We start from the raw sequence: 18,382 nt of genomic DNA on the forward strand, positions 1-18,382 counted from the left end.
TATTTTATTTCGACAGTACTGTGTTTCAGTCTATTAGTTTTTTCTGCTGCTTGATTTTTGGCCACGAGGAATCGGTTACATCGCACACGTACGGCACCGCGCTCCGCTAAAACTCGTATTCTCAATTTGCGCGTTCCCTGGTAGCAATCGTTCTGGCACTTTGGTTTTGCCTGGCATAAACTAGTCGTGTATATGAAATTGTTAGAGGTGGTGGTGCTGGAGCTGTGGCTGCTGGATGAGCGATGGTCCTGCCTGCAGAGCGAGGGGTCTTCTCCTTGGCCGCGCTGTAAAGCCTCTGCTCCGGCGGGTATCGGCACGGCACGCTGAGTCGGAAATGCGCAGTTGAAGGATGGACTCAGCACCTGCTGTAATTAAGCATCGGCAACCTGAGATGTTAAGAAACCCTTCGCGTGCCAGCGTGCTGCTGGTGGTGTTTCTGGGAGAACCAGTAGCGCTGCAGGAGGCATGAGAAGCTGCAGTGGCACTTAATGAGAAGTGCAAGCGTTGCACGTGGTGGAGGAGGACCGTCAGAGCTGCCTGTGCCCCAGGAGATGCAGGAACCTAGCTGCACATCCGCAGCACGCTGGCGTGACCTGCGTTCGTGGTAGCACACGACATCGCTGTACCAGATCCGCGCTTTACTGCCTGCTTGTGTGCCAGCTAACACTTAGCAGCTCCCCTGGGGGAGTCTGCCTCGCGTCTGGCTCGCAGCAGCTCGCGGTCGCTGCTCGCCGTGCCGCCGGCGCGGCTGACGGCGCGTTGAACAGCAGCGCTAGCTGTAAACGCCTCCCATGCGGCCGCCGGCGGAGCGGAGAAGTGGAGCAGCCGGAAGGGTTGCCTCGGGTTCCTCCGCTGATCTTGCAGATGTTGTTAGCGGCTTGAACGAGATCTTTACCCATAGCATCAACTTGCCCTTCTGCTTCATTGCAAGAAAATGCAAAGCTTGGAGGGGAGCTGGGAGACCTGCTGCATCCCCGAGGGCGTTAATGGAAGGCGGTTTAAGAGGGGGAAACTGAATTGGGAGCTGGAATAGGAGCTTAAAGGTTGTCCTCAACAGTTGGCAATGGGAATCTGCTCTGGCCCATGCAGACATGCTGTCGCCGGCAGTTTGCGCAGCAGAGCCAAAATCCCCGAAAGCAGAGCAGCTTCCCTGGCTGCGCCCTACAAGGGGTGTTTTTCACGTACCTCTCGGTACCAAGCCCGGGGCAGAAGCAGAGCGAGGACCTTGCATGCATCATGCATGCCCATGGCCCGGTGCTGCTTGCTCGCTGCTCCAGCGCGGCCGGCTGCACGTTGGCAAAACCCTCGGTAAGTAGCCAAAATAAAGCACAAGATGGAAATCTGCAGCAGGGGGGAAAAAAAAAATTGGGCATAGATGTGACCCTTCCAGTAGGAAAGCTGCCCCAAGAGGCTCTTCTGGCGAGAGCGGGTTGTGCGGGGATGGCTCGGGCTGGCTGGGAGCGGAGCAGCCGGTGTCCCGGGCGTGGCCCTGGGTTGTCATGCTGCTAACTTGCCTTATCTCGCTTGTTCCCCCCCCACAGGGGCAGTCGGGACGCGACGGTTACCCGGTAACTCTGCTACGCCTTTTATTTGTCTGTCCTCTCCTAATCCGCGCTCCGTGGTCCCCCTCTTTTTCCGTGACACTTGACTTTCTTTGCCTGTCTCAAGCTCTTTGTTACTTCTCTCCTCCCTCTTCATCAGTGATAGCGTTTGAGGGATTTGGCCCCACAACTGAGGAGTTTATGCAATATTCGCCATTAATATTTATAGAGGCAAAATAGCTGAGCGCTTTATGGTATAATTCAGACTCCTGCCTAAGAGCTGGCTGGACTTCAAGGTTCGTGAAGACTTTGGGATTCACCCCCACGCACAGGTTTGGATGGCCAGAATTTGGGGCGCTGGCTGAAGGAGGACTTCGTTTGTGGAGATGAGTCTTCACTCGCCCATCTCTGATAGCTTTGCGTGGTGTCCTGCGAGGGCAGGTTTCGCGGGGGACCCCAGGGTGGAGGAAGGTAATTCAGGACGTGGTGCCCATCCCGCACCTATGGGTGCTGCCGAGATGCCTCCTTGCTAGCGGGAGCCGCCTTTGGGGTGAGAAAGCGTCAGACTTGGGGCTGTTGGCGCTCGGGAGAGGTTTCTCCCACGTTTATCCTGCCGTTCCTTTCCGAAGGCAAAGGAAAGTATTTGGCCTCCTCCCTCCCGCGCTGACGCCGTTCTCGCTCCGGGCACCGCGGTCAGCAGGGAAGTGCGGAGCTCTTCCAGCTTCCCTTCCCCGGGGAGCAAGCGACGATCCGCGGGAGGGGAAAGGCCGGAGCGGGGTCGGTTTTGGGGAAGCCTCCCTGGCCGCAGGGCCGCTCTGCCGCGGGAGCAGCCCAGTGCCGGGGGTTTGTCTCCCTCCGGCGGTGCCTGGCCACAGTGGAGAGGGCGCCCAGCGCCTCTCCGGCTCCCGGACACGGGCCCTCGTCCCCCCGGAGCCGCCGGCGGCAAAGCCACTGCCCCGGGACGGTGCAGCGCGGAGGCTGTGGGAGTGCCAGGCGGCCGGTCAGCAGTGAAGCTTTGCTTTGTGAAGGGTTAAGCCAGGGCGCTTGGATCTATTTGGACTGTTTAATAGCAAGTTAATAGCTTTACGGAGTTTAATAGCTCTCGCGGGGTGACGGGTTGGGGGGAGCAGTGCCCTTGGGGGGCGACGGGTTTGTCCCTTTTTTCTCTCTCTTCTGGTTCTGTTCTGCTGATGCAGAATATTAGTCGCAGGCTTCTGAAAACCAGAAAGGCTGGAAGGAAATAGCTGTTTTTCCTTGGTTTGGAGCATCGCCCTGCAGCCTGTCCTCACGAGGCCGCACTGTCCCGGGAATGCTCCGGTCGCGGTTCCCGCTGGAGGGGCAGCCCCGGCCCGGCCGCCACCTCTCTGCCTGCTGGTCTGCGCCGGGAAACGGCATTAACATCCCCAAAACATCGCCTCCTTCTCTCCCTTCTTCTGTGGAGATCCCTGATCCAGGCAAACAGGGCAGCTGGGTTTGTTGCTGGCTTTGCAAATCATTTGCAAATGCACTGCATTTACCTGGTTGTGGCAGCAGTCAGTAGCTGTATCTAACGAGGAGGGGATGATAATTGCTTTTCCGAAGCAATTCAGTATACCTGGAGAGAGTAAGAAATCGAATATAAAGCCGGCTCGAGAGTCTTATTCCATAGAAGCATACGGCCAAGCTTTATTACATCCAGTTGCTTAGTCGAGCTGATTTAATTATTTAGCTCTCTTCAGGGTGGTCAAATAAACTCTGAGCAGGTAAACGCTTAGGGAGGTGGGTTTGGTGCTCGTCCAGCTGTGGTTACCTCTGCTGATAGCTTGCGGTTTATTTAAAAAATAATAATAAAAAAATAAAGCTAGGTTTGTCCTCTGACTGCCTCAAAGTGCATTCCCGCACGGCCAGGGACCGCCTGGGGATGGGGTGAGGGCAGCCGCTCACTGATAATTTAATCGGTTTTAGGGTTTTTTAACAGATGAGGCAAAGCCAATGTTGGAATGGTGAAACTAGCGTTGCCGGATTTCTGACCACACTTAATGAGGGAATAAATTGCAAAATAAACCCTGCTCGGCACGCTGTGTAGTTGCCCGCCATGGAGGCTGTATCCGGCCCTGGTCGAGCAGGAGGGACGCCAGTGGCTCGCTGCTCCCCTCGCTCCGGTGCAGTGCAGGGTAGTGTCTCCTCTCCCCCCTGCTCTGCCCGTCTCTCCTCTCCAGACCTTTGCAGGTAAAACGCTGCTGCACGTCACGTTTTGCACGATTGTGTGTGGTCGCGTCGCGTCACCCGTTCGAAGGTGCCCACTTGGGGGAAGGAGGTGGCAGTGGCTGGGGTGTCCTTGCTGTCCTTTCGTTCTGTTTCGCTCCGTGGGCTTGGAGTCACTTCGGGGGCTCCATCTTTTTCAGGTTTTGGGGTGGAAATCTGATTAGTTTGTGATCCCAACTTGCACCTCTTGAACTTGCGATAACACAGATGAACGCGCTTGTGAGAAGATGGTCTTCGGTGCGTTTTGGCTCCAAAACCAGTAAGTCTTGGAAATTATTTTATGAGAAAAAGACCTCAACACCTATGGCAGTACTTGGTTTTACAGAAATGTATTTGTTGCACAGATTTTACTGTTCCCCTTCTCTCTTACTAAGCAGCTAAACTGCAATGGTCTCTTAACGTTCCTGCAACCTGCAGGGACAGGAGATAAATTTTTCATTGTTTTGTGTCCTAATTCTCCGCAAATGTTGTTTTGGAGCACTTTGCCTCCATCCAAAGTCTGATGGGATTTTATTTGCAATAAATGAAGTTATAGGGTGATTTATCACTTTAGGATACTATCACTGGGGTGTGCTGGGGAGGCGAGCGCCTCGGAGGGATGCCTCGTCCATGAGTCCCTGCTGACCTTGTGTGGGAGATGGATTAAAACTGATGGCTACGAGGCACCTCAATTATTTAGCGATTCCAAACACTTAATTCCTTGCTCAGGATGGCAGGATTCAGAGCATAAACGCGTGAAAACTAGAAGGTGCTGAGCGGTAACAGGGAGAGCACATAAAGGCTTGAGATAGTTGGAGCAGATCTTTTAATCCAGCTGAGCTTTCAGGCTTAGGTTCAACAATTAAGCATGTGCCAACAGTAACAATAAAGTGTCTTGCCCTAAATCCCTTCTGGTTTCAAGTATCAGGATCAAATGAATTAAATGGAAATAGAGCATGAGCCCACAGTGGTTACAGACTTTTTAAGCGCAGCAACTCAAGACGTTTCCTCCAGTGAGCTGGAACTTTTCGTACAGAAATGATCTTAATCGGGAAAAGCCTTCAAGATCCATTAGCCCGGCTGCGCCGCAGGAGTCAGGTGTGAAGCACCGAGGCAGAAGGGTTTCCAGGCCCTTTTTGCCCGGCTGCCCCAGGCATTTGGTTCATGTCCCGTTCTCCAGAGACAAATCCTGCTGTTCCGGGGCTCGAGTTGTGTTGCTGGGGTCTCCTTGCTGCAGCGGACGGCGTTGCTGACCGCAGCTGCTGGAGGGGCACCAGATACCGCTGGTTGAACTTCTTGTTTTGCTCTTGCACTTCTACTCAGCAGCTATTCTGGAGAGACAGCAGCAGCCTTTGGGTTGAATCGAGGAGGAAAATTTTGGATGGCACCTTCTACATTTGCCAGAAGAGAGCCTGGCCCGGCCCCAAACTGAAGCACAGCCCCGCAGCTTGGGTTTGCACGAGTGTCCTGGAACAGAGGGAAAACAGATGTGCGAGCAGCAAAACAAGCAACAAGACAACCTCAATGTGTTTCTCGTTCAGCAGAACAAGGCGCCGGAGCCGGGCTCCCCCCGGCCTGTCACCGAGCAACCTTTCCACGGCGAGGAGTCGCGCCGAAGCCTGCGAGGGCTGGGAAGCGACCGCAGCAGCGCCTGGCCCAGCGCCATTCCAGCTCGCTGTTCTCCTGCCCGTGATTTAGTGGCTGAGGAGGGTTGTCCACCGCGGAGCGGTTGCCCTCGACTTGACGCGCTGTCAGTACGTCAGCTCGGTCGTGGGCATCTTGTCCCCGTGAAGCTGGAGCCGAGGCGCGCGGGTTGGCTCTGCGGCGGGCGGGTGCAGGGGTGCTATGTGTTGCTTGCGTTAGCAGTGCGGGCAGCCGCAGCTGGGGCGGCTGAAAAAAGAGCAAATGGAGACCAGATGGAAGAGCCAGGCTTGCAGTAGGCTTTGCCGCTAACCTTTCAGTACGGTCAGATCTTCCCATTGCGTAGCCACTTTAAATAGAGTCAAGTTGCGTATGGAAGACCAAAGCGCTGGTCGGCTGGTTTAGAAGAGGTCGCCTTCTCCTCCCTGCCCCAAGGGGCGATGGCACTTGCACGTCCTTGTCCTGCTCTTCCCAAGTGAGGTGTTGCATCTGCCGTTCACCAGAAACCATCCCCTTTGCTCTTTCCTCCTGGTGCAGAGGCCTTTTGAGGCCGAGCTCTACGTTTCTGAAGGATTTCATCTGATCTCTGGTTCTCATCCCTCCCCGAAGTCGGTCTCTGCTGCACCGTTTGAACGTGACATCCTAAACAGAGCATTGTCACTTCAAGCGAGAAGAAACTGAAAGAATGAAGTTGATTAATGAAGGGAATTACTTCATGTGCACGTCTTCATTAATAAAAAGCAGAGTGGGGAAGAGGCTTTGCAGGAAAAAAGAAAGCGTGATATGAAACAGTTGTCTCCTACTCTATACCTTTTCCTTGGAATATTAGCGTCTGTTTTTAGTTGAGCAGTGTTATTTGTTTGATTTCTCCAGTTTATACTGTTTGCCTTCTGATTTTTGTAAATCAGGCTTGTGATGCGTGGTGCCTGAAGGAGCCTAAGGATCCTTCTGCTCGTCTCTTGTGGTGATGGGAACTCTTTGGGAAGGCCGGAGAGGGCGGGGGAAAGGGATGAATGAGGATTAAGTTCTGCCTGGTTAGAAGTAATGCAGCTTCTTACTCAAAATAATTTAATATTGACTAAGAACATCCTTTTCTAACGACTGATTACTACACCACAAAATCAGTTAATGGAATTTTAATAAAGGGGAGAGCATTTTTTTTTGCTGTTGTTTAATTATTTGCATTGCTATGGTGGCCTTTTGAACCCTGGTTGCATCCTGTCGCTTCTGTGCTAGGTGTGCTCCGAGCACAGCACAGACTGTGAAACTCTGCTCAACGCTGACATGTCTTCATTCAGTGAAGAGCTGCTCAGTCAAAATTGAAATACTCTCCTGTGGGGAAGAGCTTTTCCCCTATAATTACAATCTACCTCCTAACAAGGAGCTGTCGGAGGTAAGCAGGTCAGCATCTTCGGAAACTTTTCTTTTTTTTAAAGCCGTGCACAGTGAGCTCCTATCTTCCTTTGGCTACAGCGTCATAAATCCAGAGTTATCCACTGAAGTCATCTGTAACGTGTGTAGCTGGAAATCAACTTGTAAGGGTGGTAAACTGTTTTTAATTAATTTTAAAGGCAAAAAGTGAAGCCAAATGTTATTTCCAAGCTTATGTCTGGGAGAGGGGTTAGAGGAGCAAATGCAACGAGGACGTCGGCTCCTTGGCTTGCGCGGCCCCAGCACGGCAGCCTGGGGAGCAGCAGGACTGTGGTTAGGTGGCAGCTCTAGACCTTGGCCATGACCAGTTGAGCTTTGGGTTTTTTTTCCCCTAAGCAATTAAGAATTTCAATTAGTGGAGATAACTCAGCAAGGGAAAGCCCACGCAGGCCATTTATGTAAGACCTGTAAATGTGTTAAGAACGCAGACAGGCTGATGTGCAAGAAATGAGCAACAGCTGCCAAAGACGATTCCTCGTGGCGCTTCCTCATTCTCCTTGTGGTTGCTCCGAGTAGACCAAAACCCCCCGAGGCGTGTGATTAGCTAGGTGTTTGGAAGCCGTAACGCCAGAATACCAGACATGACACAATAATAAACTGCTTTTACAGGAGAACCGTGGAAGTAACTTGGAATTTGACAGCCTGCTGACTTGATGAATTGCCTGCATCTATGTGGTTATCTCCAAGTCTGAAGAATTCAAGTTATCCCCCTGGAGCCCGGTGCTTGGGCACGCTAGGATGTGGCCTTCTGTCCGGTAGTGTCGCAGAGCAAGCCTTACGTAGCTGGGGATTGCCCTGTGCCCAAAATGGAGCAGCATGCCCCTGTTAGCTCTTCAGGGTGGCCGTGTGACGTGGGAGACCACGTTACATGGTCCGATCCCCTGGACTGTAGGGAGAGCGTGTGGCGCTCAGATTTTTCCCGGGTTTTTTTGCAACAGGCAGATGCTTTCCTGCCACTGGATGGTGGCTCGTGCAAAGACACGGAGGGCCTGTGCGCTGCAAGGATGTTTTGGTTTGTGCATGCACAGAACTGAAAAAGTCCGTGTTTAACATCTGGTATCACTAGACTCGGTATTTTCAAATACTGTGTCATGTAATCAGTATCCGTCCTCAAAATGAAGGCTTCTGTTATTAAGTTGGATATTTAGTTTTTTCGGATCAGTTCATCGAGGTCACGACTGTTATTTAGGGTTCAGCCCTGTAATTGTTCTCTCGGGTATCTTTATCGACACATTCATGCTTCAAGGAGCGAACTTCTCGCAGTGAGAGCCCCACAGGCAGAAGTAAGAACCAGGCAGATGCAATTTTAGTCTTTCTCATTTTACTTTAACCTGAATTTTGTGACCAGTTCATATAATTTTCTCCTTCCTAGGACAAACTCTTTGAGCAGGGAAGGCAGCTCCTGTGTTTTTCCTGTCGTGTCCGTTCATTTGCTTACTGATGTGGAGACAACGCTGGTTCTGTAGAGCAGCTCTTCAGGGCAGTAGTTTATTTTTCTTTGATTTTTAGAGGTAGTTGTTTCATGGGGGAAATGAGAAGTTGTCTTATATCCCGCCCAGCAGGGAAATTGCAGATACATTTATCGTCTACTGGTCCTCGACCAGTATCTCTGGCGAGGCCAAGCGGGGCTCCTTGCATAGCGGCACTCATGAGGGTGCTGCCACCAACTGCAACGGGCATTTTTCTGGCCAAATCGTGACACTAGGCTCTTCTGCGGATGGCCTCCTTGCTTGGCATCCGGGTGTGAGGTTTGTGCCATGGGCTGGCTGAGCATGCTTGGTCCTCTGCAGGCTGTCACAGGTGGTGGGAAAGGTCTTCTGCTAGCTGAGTGTCCTGGTTGAACCAGGACCTTGGTTCCTGCCTTCGTGTGCTGTTAGCTCCAAAAGAGAGGTAATCTAAGCAACTGGAAAACGGGAGTGGTGCTTGCGAGGGAAAGACTTGGAGTATAAAGGCGGTAAAAGAGGCCGAAGTGCTTGCCTGAAATGACGTTCCTCCAAAACAATTGCTTACTGACATTAAAATTTCCTTCCCACCCCAGAAGCCGTCTCCTCTCTTGTAGTTGGACATTAAACAAAATATCCAAAAAAAACAATTGGGTACCAAATGCTTGGAAAAAAAGCGATTGCGTGGTACACATGGAACTCATTTACATCTCAGAAATTGGAGGGAAGTCAGGGGATGCTTCCCCCCCCCCCCCCCCCCATAAAAGCACTTTGTTCTGGAAGAAGGTCGGTGCAATGTGATGCACAGATGAGTGAGCTCTTGCTTCTGAAATGGGGCTCGGCGGCAGATAGGGCAGTTCGGCGAGCCTGTGTGCGAAGGCACGGGGAGCGAAAGCTCTCCTTGCAGGGCTTCACGAGCCGATGAATCGCGGCCGTTTGCTGCTCTGGCTCGTTTCCTTCCGTTCGCGTTGGGAGGAGTAAAATAGACGGCTCTGTGGTGGGAATCCTGTGTGTTTTATCTGAGTGATCTTGCTCACAGATCCTCACGGTGTCCCAAGCAGCCCTGGTGCGGAGTTTGCTTTCTGTCCCTTTGGGCCCTTTAGCGTTTTACTTGCTTCCAGGCGTTTTTTTAATATCTTTGAGAACGTGTCCAGCAAAACCACGAGGGAGCCCTGCAAACAGATGGAAGGAGGCTAATCTTGGTGTTTAAGGAAAATACAGCTACCAAAGGGGGGGAAAAAAAGACCTTTATCTCGCCAGCAAAATCCTGGTGAGTGCTGCTGACTTATCTGGGAAGAGAGCTAGGAATTGCAGCGTCGTGGGGATCTCGTGCTGAAGACGCCAAGGAGGGGCTGAAGGGCCGGCTGCTGGAAACCGCCTTCAGAATCGCCTTTTTTTTCTTTTTTCTTTTTTTCTTTCTCCGAAAGATTAAAGAAACCCTTAGCATGTCCTGCGCAAGGTTGCCTGCATCATGTTGCGTTGCGTCGCACCTCCCTGTGCTTTCTCGAGGCTCTGCTCCGCGATGTGATCACTGCTGCGCTCCGGCGAGGTGCCCGCGGGAACGGACCCGGCCACCGAGGCGGCTGCTCTCGGCCGGAGCTGGCAGTCTGGTTCGTATTACGGGAAAAGCTTTCAGCAAATTAGTGTTCCTTTCTGCTCTGTTTCCATCAAAGAATGGATGCAGGCTGCCCGGCAGTCTGAGGACGGATTGCTTTTTTGGAACAGAAGAAGGTTTTTTGTTTTTTGTTTTTTCCTCTCCTCATTTGGTTTGTTAACGCAAGCTCGGCCCTTATCAGGCTGCTGTTCTGCACCGTTCGCATGATGCCTCTGTCGAGGGGGAATTTACGGCTTTCAGCTCCACGTATGGACCCATCTGGGAGCAGGGGCATGTGTTACGTGTGGGGCTGGGATGTCCAGGGAGAAGGGTTTGGGGGAAGCCTGATGGCCTTCCGCTCTAAAGCCAAACACAGTACGTTAGCAGGACAGCAGCAGAAGCAAAAGAGAGGGGGAGAACCAAAACAGATGGCCATGCTCAAAAACACCGCAGCACTGAACTGTCCCCTAAGGCCTTGCACACGAAGCTGCCTCCAACCTTGGAGCATCATGCTCGTAGGGGTGGAAGAGGCAATGCCTGGGGTTCGTGGTCCTTCTGCGACTTGTGCTACACGATGTGGAGTTTGGTGTATCAACAGAGAGTCAAATGAAAACACTGTGCAACTTTTTTTTATAGCGGTATCTCTTGCTGTGCTGGAGCTATCACAGAACGAGAGCTGTCACCGGTGGTAATAACTTCTCCTGCCTGCTGCTATCATGATAAATATGCCAGTGAAGTCTAAGATGAGATTTAAAGCAGCATGATGCTTGGGCTATAAATCCCTTTTTTAAGTTACTGATAGTCCAGCGAGGGATGTCGCTGTGGAGAGGAACGAGTCGTGCTGTGGTGGGAGGATGGTGGTTCCTCCACCGGGGTCTTGCTGGTTGTGGTGGGGCTGCTGCCAGTTGTCTCCGTATCTGCACAGATGCCACAGTAATGTCTCGGGTATCTCAATTCTGGATGGATCAACAAAATAGCAAAGCCCTCTTCTGCTGGCATGGTGGGATCGAGAAGAGAGTGTTTGTCCACAGCTTTTTCCAGAGCTTTCTCCTAAAACAAAAACACACCGAAGAACCGCACCCCAGCAGGCATCGTCCCACCAGCGGCGATTTCCAGTGTCGCCGATAGGATGGGACCGTCTCCGTCCTCTGCCTGGGCTGTGCTGCGAGCCGCGTTATTTAGGATGCCTCGTGACCCTGGGCCCTTTGCAGTGATGCCAATATATTGTCGTGCTCTTTTGTTCTGACACTTCCCTTCTTTTCAAATTTAAGATTTGACCGTTTTTCTAAACCACGGACACAGAGATTGAAGCAAGGCCTTTGAAGTTGTTATAACTTGACTGCAGGGTTTCTTCTGACCCCGACATGAAGTTTTAGCAGAGCAGGGAACATTAAAAATAACCATGAGAAAAGATTTCCCAACTCGGAAGGATTGTCCTCTTACTAATCTCTGGCTTTGTTTTCACTAGATATTTCCCCACCCCACCCCTTGAAATTCCTGCGGTGTTGCTAGAGCAAGTACATCTCTGCCAGCGGTAGTAATGGCACCAGTGGAGAAGGGCTGGGGGCCAGTTACCCAGGCTGGTATCCAGGCGTGCTCTGAGCAGGGCTGAGGGATGGAGAGGGGAAGTATTTATTACTTATTGGAAGAGCTTTTGCATGTCAGTCGGAGCTCACAAACTCCACATCTTCCCTCCTTGGTGGACTTAAAATTCTTCCAAGCTCTCAGCCTTGGGCCGATCTCATTTTTGCAATGAAGGGTGGCGTTTGAGTCCTATGTCTTGACCTTTCTGAGGTCCTACTAAAACAAAAAACAAAAAAAAATAAAATGTGAACAATTTGTTTGAAACTGTATCTGAACAAAACCTCTTCCGCTGAAGTTGATGTGTTGCCTTGCCAAATCAAGGCATGCAGCAAATGCATATGATGGAGTAGTAACCTCTGCTCAGGCCCAGCCTCTTATCTGCCTTGGCCCTGTGTCCGAAGTTAAAATATAAATAATCTCATCACCCAGGCGATGGCAGTGGAGATGCAGCAGGCTTTAGGTCATTACTGCAGCAGGAAGGCTGCCTGTACACACTGTTTATGGGGTGGTAAAACCAAGGAGAGTAATTGCACTTCTTATTCACCTCTGCTCCATGTCACCAGTTCTCCCTGCTCATCGATCTCCTCGCTGCTCCCAGTACTGGAAACCTGAGGGCTTCAAACAGATGTGGCGGATATATTTTCTTTATCAGACTGACAGAGAAACATTTCCTCTTTTCCCTTCAAATGTGGATGATGTCCTACAGAGTTACGCTGGCCTGGTGCCAAACACAGGCAGTAGTTACTTGTGGATGGTCAGAAAATGAGGTCTTATTTGATTATCAGCTAAAAGTAGCCTTTAATACCTGGCAAATAGATGTCGGCAGTGCCGGTGTGCAGCTGGGAGCGAGGGTGCCATCTTCCTGGGACCACCTGGGGTTGCGCGTTGAATGTTTTTGCCCTGCTTTGCAGTGATGGTTTTGTTCAGAACCACGTTTCAGGAGAATTTGGTCAAATTTTCCTCCCTACCTTGTCTCCAAGCATTAGGTTTGTTCTGGACAGAATAGTTCATCCCCTCTGAACTTAGTGAATAGTTAGCTACGTAAAGTGTGATCACTGTGTACGTGTGATTTGGACCAAGGGGCTTACAATAGAGCATGGGCAAGAAGGTGAAGGAAATTTGTCCCTGGGCAAAAATACCAGCATGAAGCTGCTGTGATGCTTTGCCTTGTTCGGAGCCTGGAGCAGGGCATCAGGCAGGCTTGCGTGCTCCTGTGCTGCTCTCCTAAGTGGAAGCGGTTTTTGTCCCCCAAAATGACAACTTATACAGAGGGGGTTTTTTTGACTGGAGGAGTAGGAGGTTGCTTGTTGTTTTTTCTGCTCCTTAGTTATCAAATAAGCTAAAGATTGCTTCATCTTTAATTAAAATGACATGGGCCAGAATTCAAACAGGAGACAATAGTGATCTCGAGATATGGATGCTTTGGAGAATCGCAGGCTGTGAATTAAGTAAGCCCAGATTTCAAATGCTGCCTCCTAATTTACACATGTCATGTTTTCTGGATGCTCTCTGAAATGTCCTGGCTCATGGAGATACTTGGCTGGGCAGGTAGCGCAGAGTCAATTAAATCTCCAGCCTAGACTAATAAAGCAGTTAAAAATCTGAATTACAGTCGTGTCCATTGAACTGTAGTGGCTGGCTGTAAGGCTCCTTTCAAAGTCTGATGAATATTGTTTCTCTCAAGCATTTAATGGTTTCCCTCAAACCAAGCTTCCTTTGAATAGGCCATTGTTTTTCTTTCTGGATGGCGCTTTGTGGACAGACAAAAGAATAGCTAAAAGCTGATGAATTAGTATTGTAAAATTTTATTTAAGCCCTGGGACTTCTACTACTTTGAGAACTTGGATGGGCTCGAGGTTCCCTGTTTATATAGGTCCCACCTTTAACTTCTAGAGATCACCAATAACTGCATCAGGTGAATCAGCTCAAGCAATCATAGCTTGAGGAAAAAAATCTCCTTGGATGTGACACCTTTCTCAAGTATATTTATATAAATTCTCTGATGTGCTTTTAAAACAAGAAAGCATCTAGATAACCTTGTTCAGAGAAGACTGCATGGTGTTACAGAAACGCACAGAGCTGGCGCATTCCTCGTTAAATGAGGAAGCGTAATAATGGGTTAAGGGTGATTCAAATAGCTTGGTCAAGACCTGCTTCACTTTAATCCCAGTGAAAATCTTTAGTTACCACTGAGATGGAGACACAGGTTTCTGCTTTAACGTTAGGCCTGGAGGGCTTTAATGAGAAGAATGTTTTACGGCGTAAAGAATCAAAGTGAGGCAAAGTATGGAGGGGGTGTTTGTCGAGGGAAGGAATAATTTGGTTCTCATCTGTAAACCTTTATATTAGAGGACACAACCAGTACTACACAGCAGTCGTGTACCTGTAGTTCCATATGGAAAAACAATATATATCACATAGACTGTATAATTTATGTTTGGCAACTTCAGAAATCATGTGTGTAAAGAAACCCACGTTTATTTTCTGGTAAATATCCCAAACATGCAGTTCCCCAGTCCTTATAACGTAAGTATCAGTGCATTGCACAGAATTCAGGCTGGTTTTACCTCCTTTTCCTAACAGAGTTGTGGGTATCCCAGAGCTTGATATTTCAAGTCTGTTCACCACAGCTGCTGCAAACTGATTTATTCTGGATGGATGGCTGGAGCTGAGAGCTGGAAGGATGTTATTTTACATGCAACCCTTAGGCTTCTCTTACACAAATCTCCCTTTTTCTCTTTTTTGCTTAACCATCACAGACTTCAAGCTGAATTAAAAAATGTTCACCCTCATGAGTTCTCTAAGAAGTGTAGAAAACTTTGACGCTTTATTGTTGGTGTGATACAATGGTCCAAATTATGCTCACGTCAGTAGTTCCCCCAGGTTTATAGCACTGTAACGGGAGATGATATTTCAGCCCGACACGTTTGTCGAAGGCTCCGGGAAGATGGATGTGGTGCACGCGTGTGGCCGGGATGCGCAACGTCAGAGGGAGCGTGCGCTCCTCCCGCGGTACTGTTTTGTGAGCGTAACCCTTCGATTTACAGGGGACAGTGACAAAAGCAACCCCAGATTCAAGTTTGAGATCATGACGCAGATGAACATCGTGTGTCAAAATGCACATAAGCTCTTCCGTTGCTGCTTACGGATAGTCGGTAGCTAGCTCACACGCTCGCAGCTGCGTCTTCTCGCCGGGTGTTGCCAAGCAGGGGCACAGCAAGCCTCCCGTTGGGCATGGCCCTTCAGCTCAGGCCGAGGTTTATCCTTATCCTTAAGGATAAGTTTATCCTTATCCACCAAACACGGGCACCTGGGCATGTGTTTGAAATCTGGGAGGTGCAAGTAGGTGTCCGAGTGCTTTGCTCGCTTGCAGCTGATGTGCTTTGTCTCTAGGAATCGTTGCACAATATGTTTAATGGCGTGATGTTCTGCAAGGGCTGCGTGCTGGAAACGATGGGATGTCACTATTTGTCATGCAGCTTTACCATGTACTTCCTGCGGCAACCCTAGAAGGGGAGAAGTAGAGTAACTAAGTGTTGGATCCTGCAAATACCTGGGTGTTTCTAACTTTGCGCGACTGACCTGATGAGCAAAGCCAAGGGCACACGTATCTGCCAGCAGGACAGTTTAGCGAGTCCTTCTGAAAAAACACACAGTTCGGGTCCCAGGTTGCCTGCGAATCACTTCCGAGAGCTGTTCGGTTTAACCAAATCGAGCATGTTTTGCTGCTTCTCTTTTAAAGCCTTTAAAAAAACCTCAGCGTCCCAAGCGCCGCGGCAGAACGGCGTCACCCTGTCCTTGCCGCTAAGCCTGTCGCTTCTTTTCACGCTCCTTCGTGCTCTGCCAAGCGTTTGACGCCTCTTGCTCTGCTGCTGCGAAACGTTCTCGCCGAATCGCATGGGCGAAGGATTAGGTATATAAGTTACGTAGCCAAAAATGGTACTGTATGCAAGTAGAGCCTCTTTCAGAGCATGACTGCTGTTGCTATGTTTGTAAAATGATTTTTTTTTTTGCTTTTTTTTTTTTTTTTAAATAATGCTGTCTTTTCCTTCCATTTTTAGGGGCCTCTTGGTTTGGACGGCAAGCCAGTAAGTAGCGCTGAAGGTCAAATGTATCATGTGTTGTTCCCCCTGCTCCACAGTAGTTGGGCAGAGTCTTAGATGTGCTCGTTTATTACTAAATAAGTTCTCTCTATGTAACTGTTTATGGGGCAAGATTACATTTAGAAAAAACATTCAGTGGTCTGTAGCACATACACATTTAAACTCTGAGCCTGGCCTGGAGGACACCTCAGCCCAGCCCCTTTGGGCAGTGAGAGCTCTCCCACCAGATGAGGTAAAGCATTTGGGGGAATCCAAAAGTTTGAGACTTTCTTGTCCAAAAGTGCTGGTGGACGGCCGGCGTTCTGGAATGACTGATCAAATAGCCTCAGTCATATATACCCGCTGCACTCAGTTTGCAACTAGAGGTGAGCTGCTTTTTTTTCAGCTCTCGGACCCCTTATGCCAGCTGGAATGCCAAAAAACAGAGCGGGTGTTTTGTGTCCGCCCCGCTGGCGCGCCGGCTTGGCTAACGGAGGCTTCGCAGCCTGGATGCAGACCAGATTTTGGAAACAAGCTCCAGTAGCAACTTGGAAGAAGCAAAGTGGGTAGTCTTGGTTGCATGCTCCTGGCAGTGCAAAGTGGTATTTTAAAAGCTGTTTCCAAAGGGAGTTTGATTGCCGAGGAACACAGGCAAAAACTCGGGTGCAAAGTGCTCGTTTTTAATGTCGTGCTTTGGGGAACATCTTGGACTTCATTTTACGAGCTGTTCTCTTGATTTCTTTTTTGCTTGGAAGCCTTTTGGACATTCAGGTACACCACTGTTTTCCTACTGCCTTTTTGATTTTTTGCTTTTTGGATTTATGCTAAGTGAAAGTTGGCCAGCTCTGATTCCTTCATCTAGGATCGTTGCTGATGGAGGTCACAGCTGCATTGGTGTTTTGTGCTCAAATCCCATTTTAGTCCACGTTCACCAGAGGGCACCATCTGAAATCTTTTCAAGCTCTGGTTTTTAAAGCAGCTCCGATTTTCAGAGCAGGCAGAAATCATTCAGTCTTTGCAATTGAAAAGTTAGTCCAGGTATTTATGTCTAGCCAGTTAGGGAATGTCTCACTACAGCTTTTTTTTATTGCTGTGATGAGAAATCAGGTAGCCTTTTCTCACTAGCAGGCAACAATACGGGCAACCCTGTGAATATAGAGGTGTGTGAACTGTTGCCCAAAGTTTAAACCAAGGCCAGTAGCATCCTTTTAAAGCTGTGGAAAAGCTACCATGTTGTTATAAGTGGCTTTCCCGGCTGGACATGCTGTTTCGTCACGCTTCCCTCAAAGGAAAAAATACCAAAAATTTCACGCGTGAGCCAGTCCCCATGTGTTTTTCATTCCCTTTTTAAGGAACTCTCGAGGCACTGAAGGCAGTGTTAGGATCTGTTTGCTAGCAGTCGTGTTTGCCCTGGAAGTCCATGTAAACAAGATGCTGCATCTAGATGTTGTCGATGTCTAACACCAGGTGCAGTGTCACTGGGTCCTGCACAGTCTTCAGGACAGGTGTTTTCCCCTCTCGCCCCCCATTTCTTTCCCCAGACCCAGCAAAAATATTTTGCAATTGCAATTACATTGTTATTTAATAAAACCTGTTTTAAAAGGAAAGCTGAAAGATTGCTAGTTTTCTCTCTAGAAGACTTGAATTGGTTTATGTCAATGACAATTTGCAAATTTAAATTAAGAAGCAGGCAATTTTTTTGTTATTGACTTAAGAGAAGAGCAGGAGGGTAAAAATAGGGATAGATGTACATTAGAGGCATTTCCTATATCCTAACGCAAGCTTTCATAGGCAAGGCAGAAGGCTGGAGGTCTTGCGCATGCACCGAGTGGGACCGCTGGGCGAGAGGCAGGGAAACGTTGAAAGAAAAAGCAAGCTTATCAAAAGGCCAAACTCAAACCAGACTGCTCGCGATCTCGTGCCTGAGAGCAGGGGCCGGCGGGGCTGCTCAAAGCCAAACTGACAGCAGGAGGGAGGGGTGCTGCGCAAGTATGCGGATGCTCCTGCTGCCGCCCTCCCCGCTGACCCTCTGCCTCCTTCCCATGCGGCCTCGCGCTGGGTCTCGCTCCAGCGAGCGCCGTGAATTGGGCTGAGCCGAGACTGAGTATTTTCCTGTGCTTTAAGGGGAGCGCGGGACAGGCGCATCAAAGCGCGATGGCTCGGTGGCTCCTCTCTGGGGCCGTAGCGCGTCTCTGCCTGCCTTAGAGAGCTGCTGGGAGGGACTGTGACTTACGTCTTCAGCAAAGCGGCCAAATCAAGCAGCCCGTCCTCCTTGCTTATTCCTAACAGATGTGTAATTGGTGTAATGATATGCTGAGCATGTGTTTTTCTAGAAGTGATTTAATACTTTAAGAAATGTCTTGCATCTATTTAGAGTCACGTGTTCCTGAGCGGTGGGCTTGCACTGCCTCCTCTCTCCTTGCACTTCTTGGTCCTCGTTAGGACTGAGACAGGACCTCGCTGCTGCTTTTAGGTGTATACTGTTCACGTGAAGTGGTGCACAACGTAAAATAATAGTGAATGCAACTCTGGTGTGTGAAGGGGTGAATGCAGTCTCTTTGGCTTTGATATTGGAGAAAGGAATGTGCCTGTTGATTCTGTTGTGTTTTAATGATGATCCTTCTTATGTATTTGCAGGGGCCTCCAGGACCAAAAGGGGAAAAGGTAAAGACTGGCCTAGCACACCTCTCTTTGGGAATCAGAAGTTTGTCCGTCTTGGTCTTGTAGTTCAGATTACGCCAATGTGCCAGAGTGCCGTTGCCCTTGGATTTTTGGGGATGCAGAAGCAGGACAGCGGATTCTCTTGTGGCTTTTGGAAGAGCCCTGGGAAGGGGAGAGCAGCCA

General features: G+C 49.7%; 1 protein-coding gene across 1 annotated transcript in view; it reads left to right on the forward strand.

Moving 5' to 3' along the window:
- Window positions 1-18,382, forward strand: part of COL23A1 (collagen type XXIII alpha 1 chain) — a 195,020-nt gene that overhangs the window by 141,670 nt on the left and 34,968 nt on the right. The window contains exons 5-7 of the mRNA XM_064521091.1: window positions 1,542-1,568; window positions 15,518-15,544; window positions 18,176-18,202. Of these exons, the coding sequence (XP_064377161.1) occupies window positions 1,542-1,568; window positions 15,518-15,544; window positions 18,176-18,202 (81 nt within the window). The remainder of the gene's footprint in view (window positions 1-1,541; window positions 1,569-15,517; window positions 15,545-18,175; window positions 18,203-18,382) is intronic.

Source organism: Dromaius novaehollandiae, chromosome 15 (assembly GCF_036370855.1).
Source record: "Dromaius novaehollandiae isolate bDroNov1 chromosome 15, bDroNov1.hap1, whole genome shotgun sequence".
NCBI lineage: Eukaryota > Metazoa > Chordata > Aves > Casuariiformes > Dromaiidae > Dromaius > Dromaius novaehollandiae.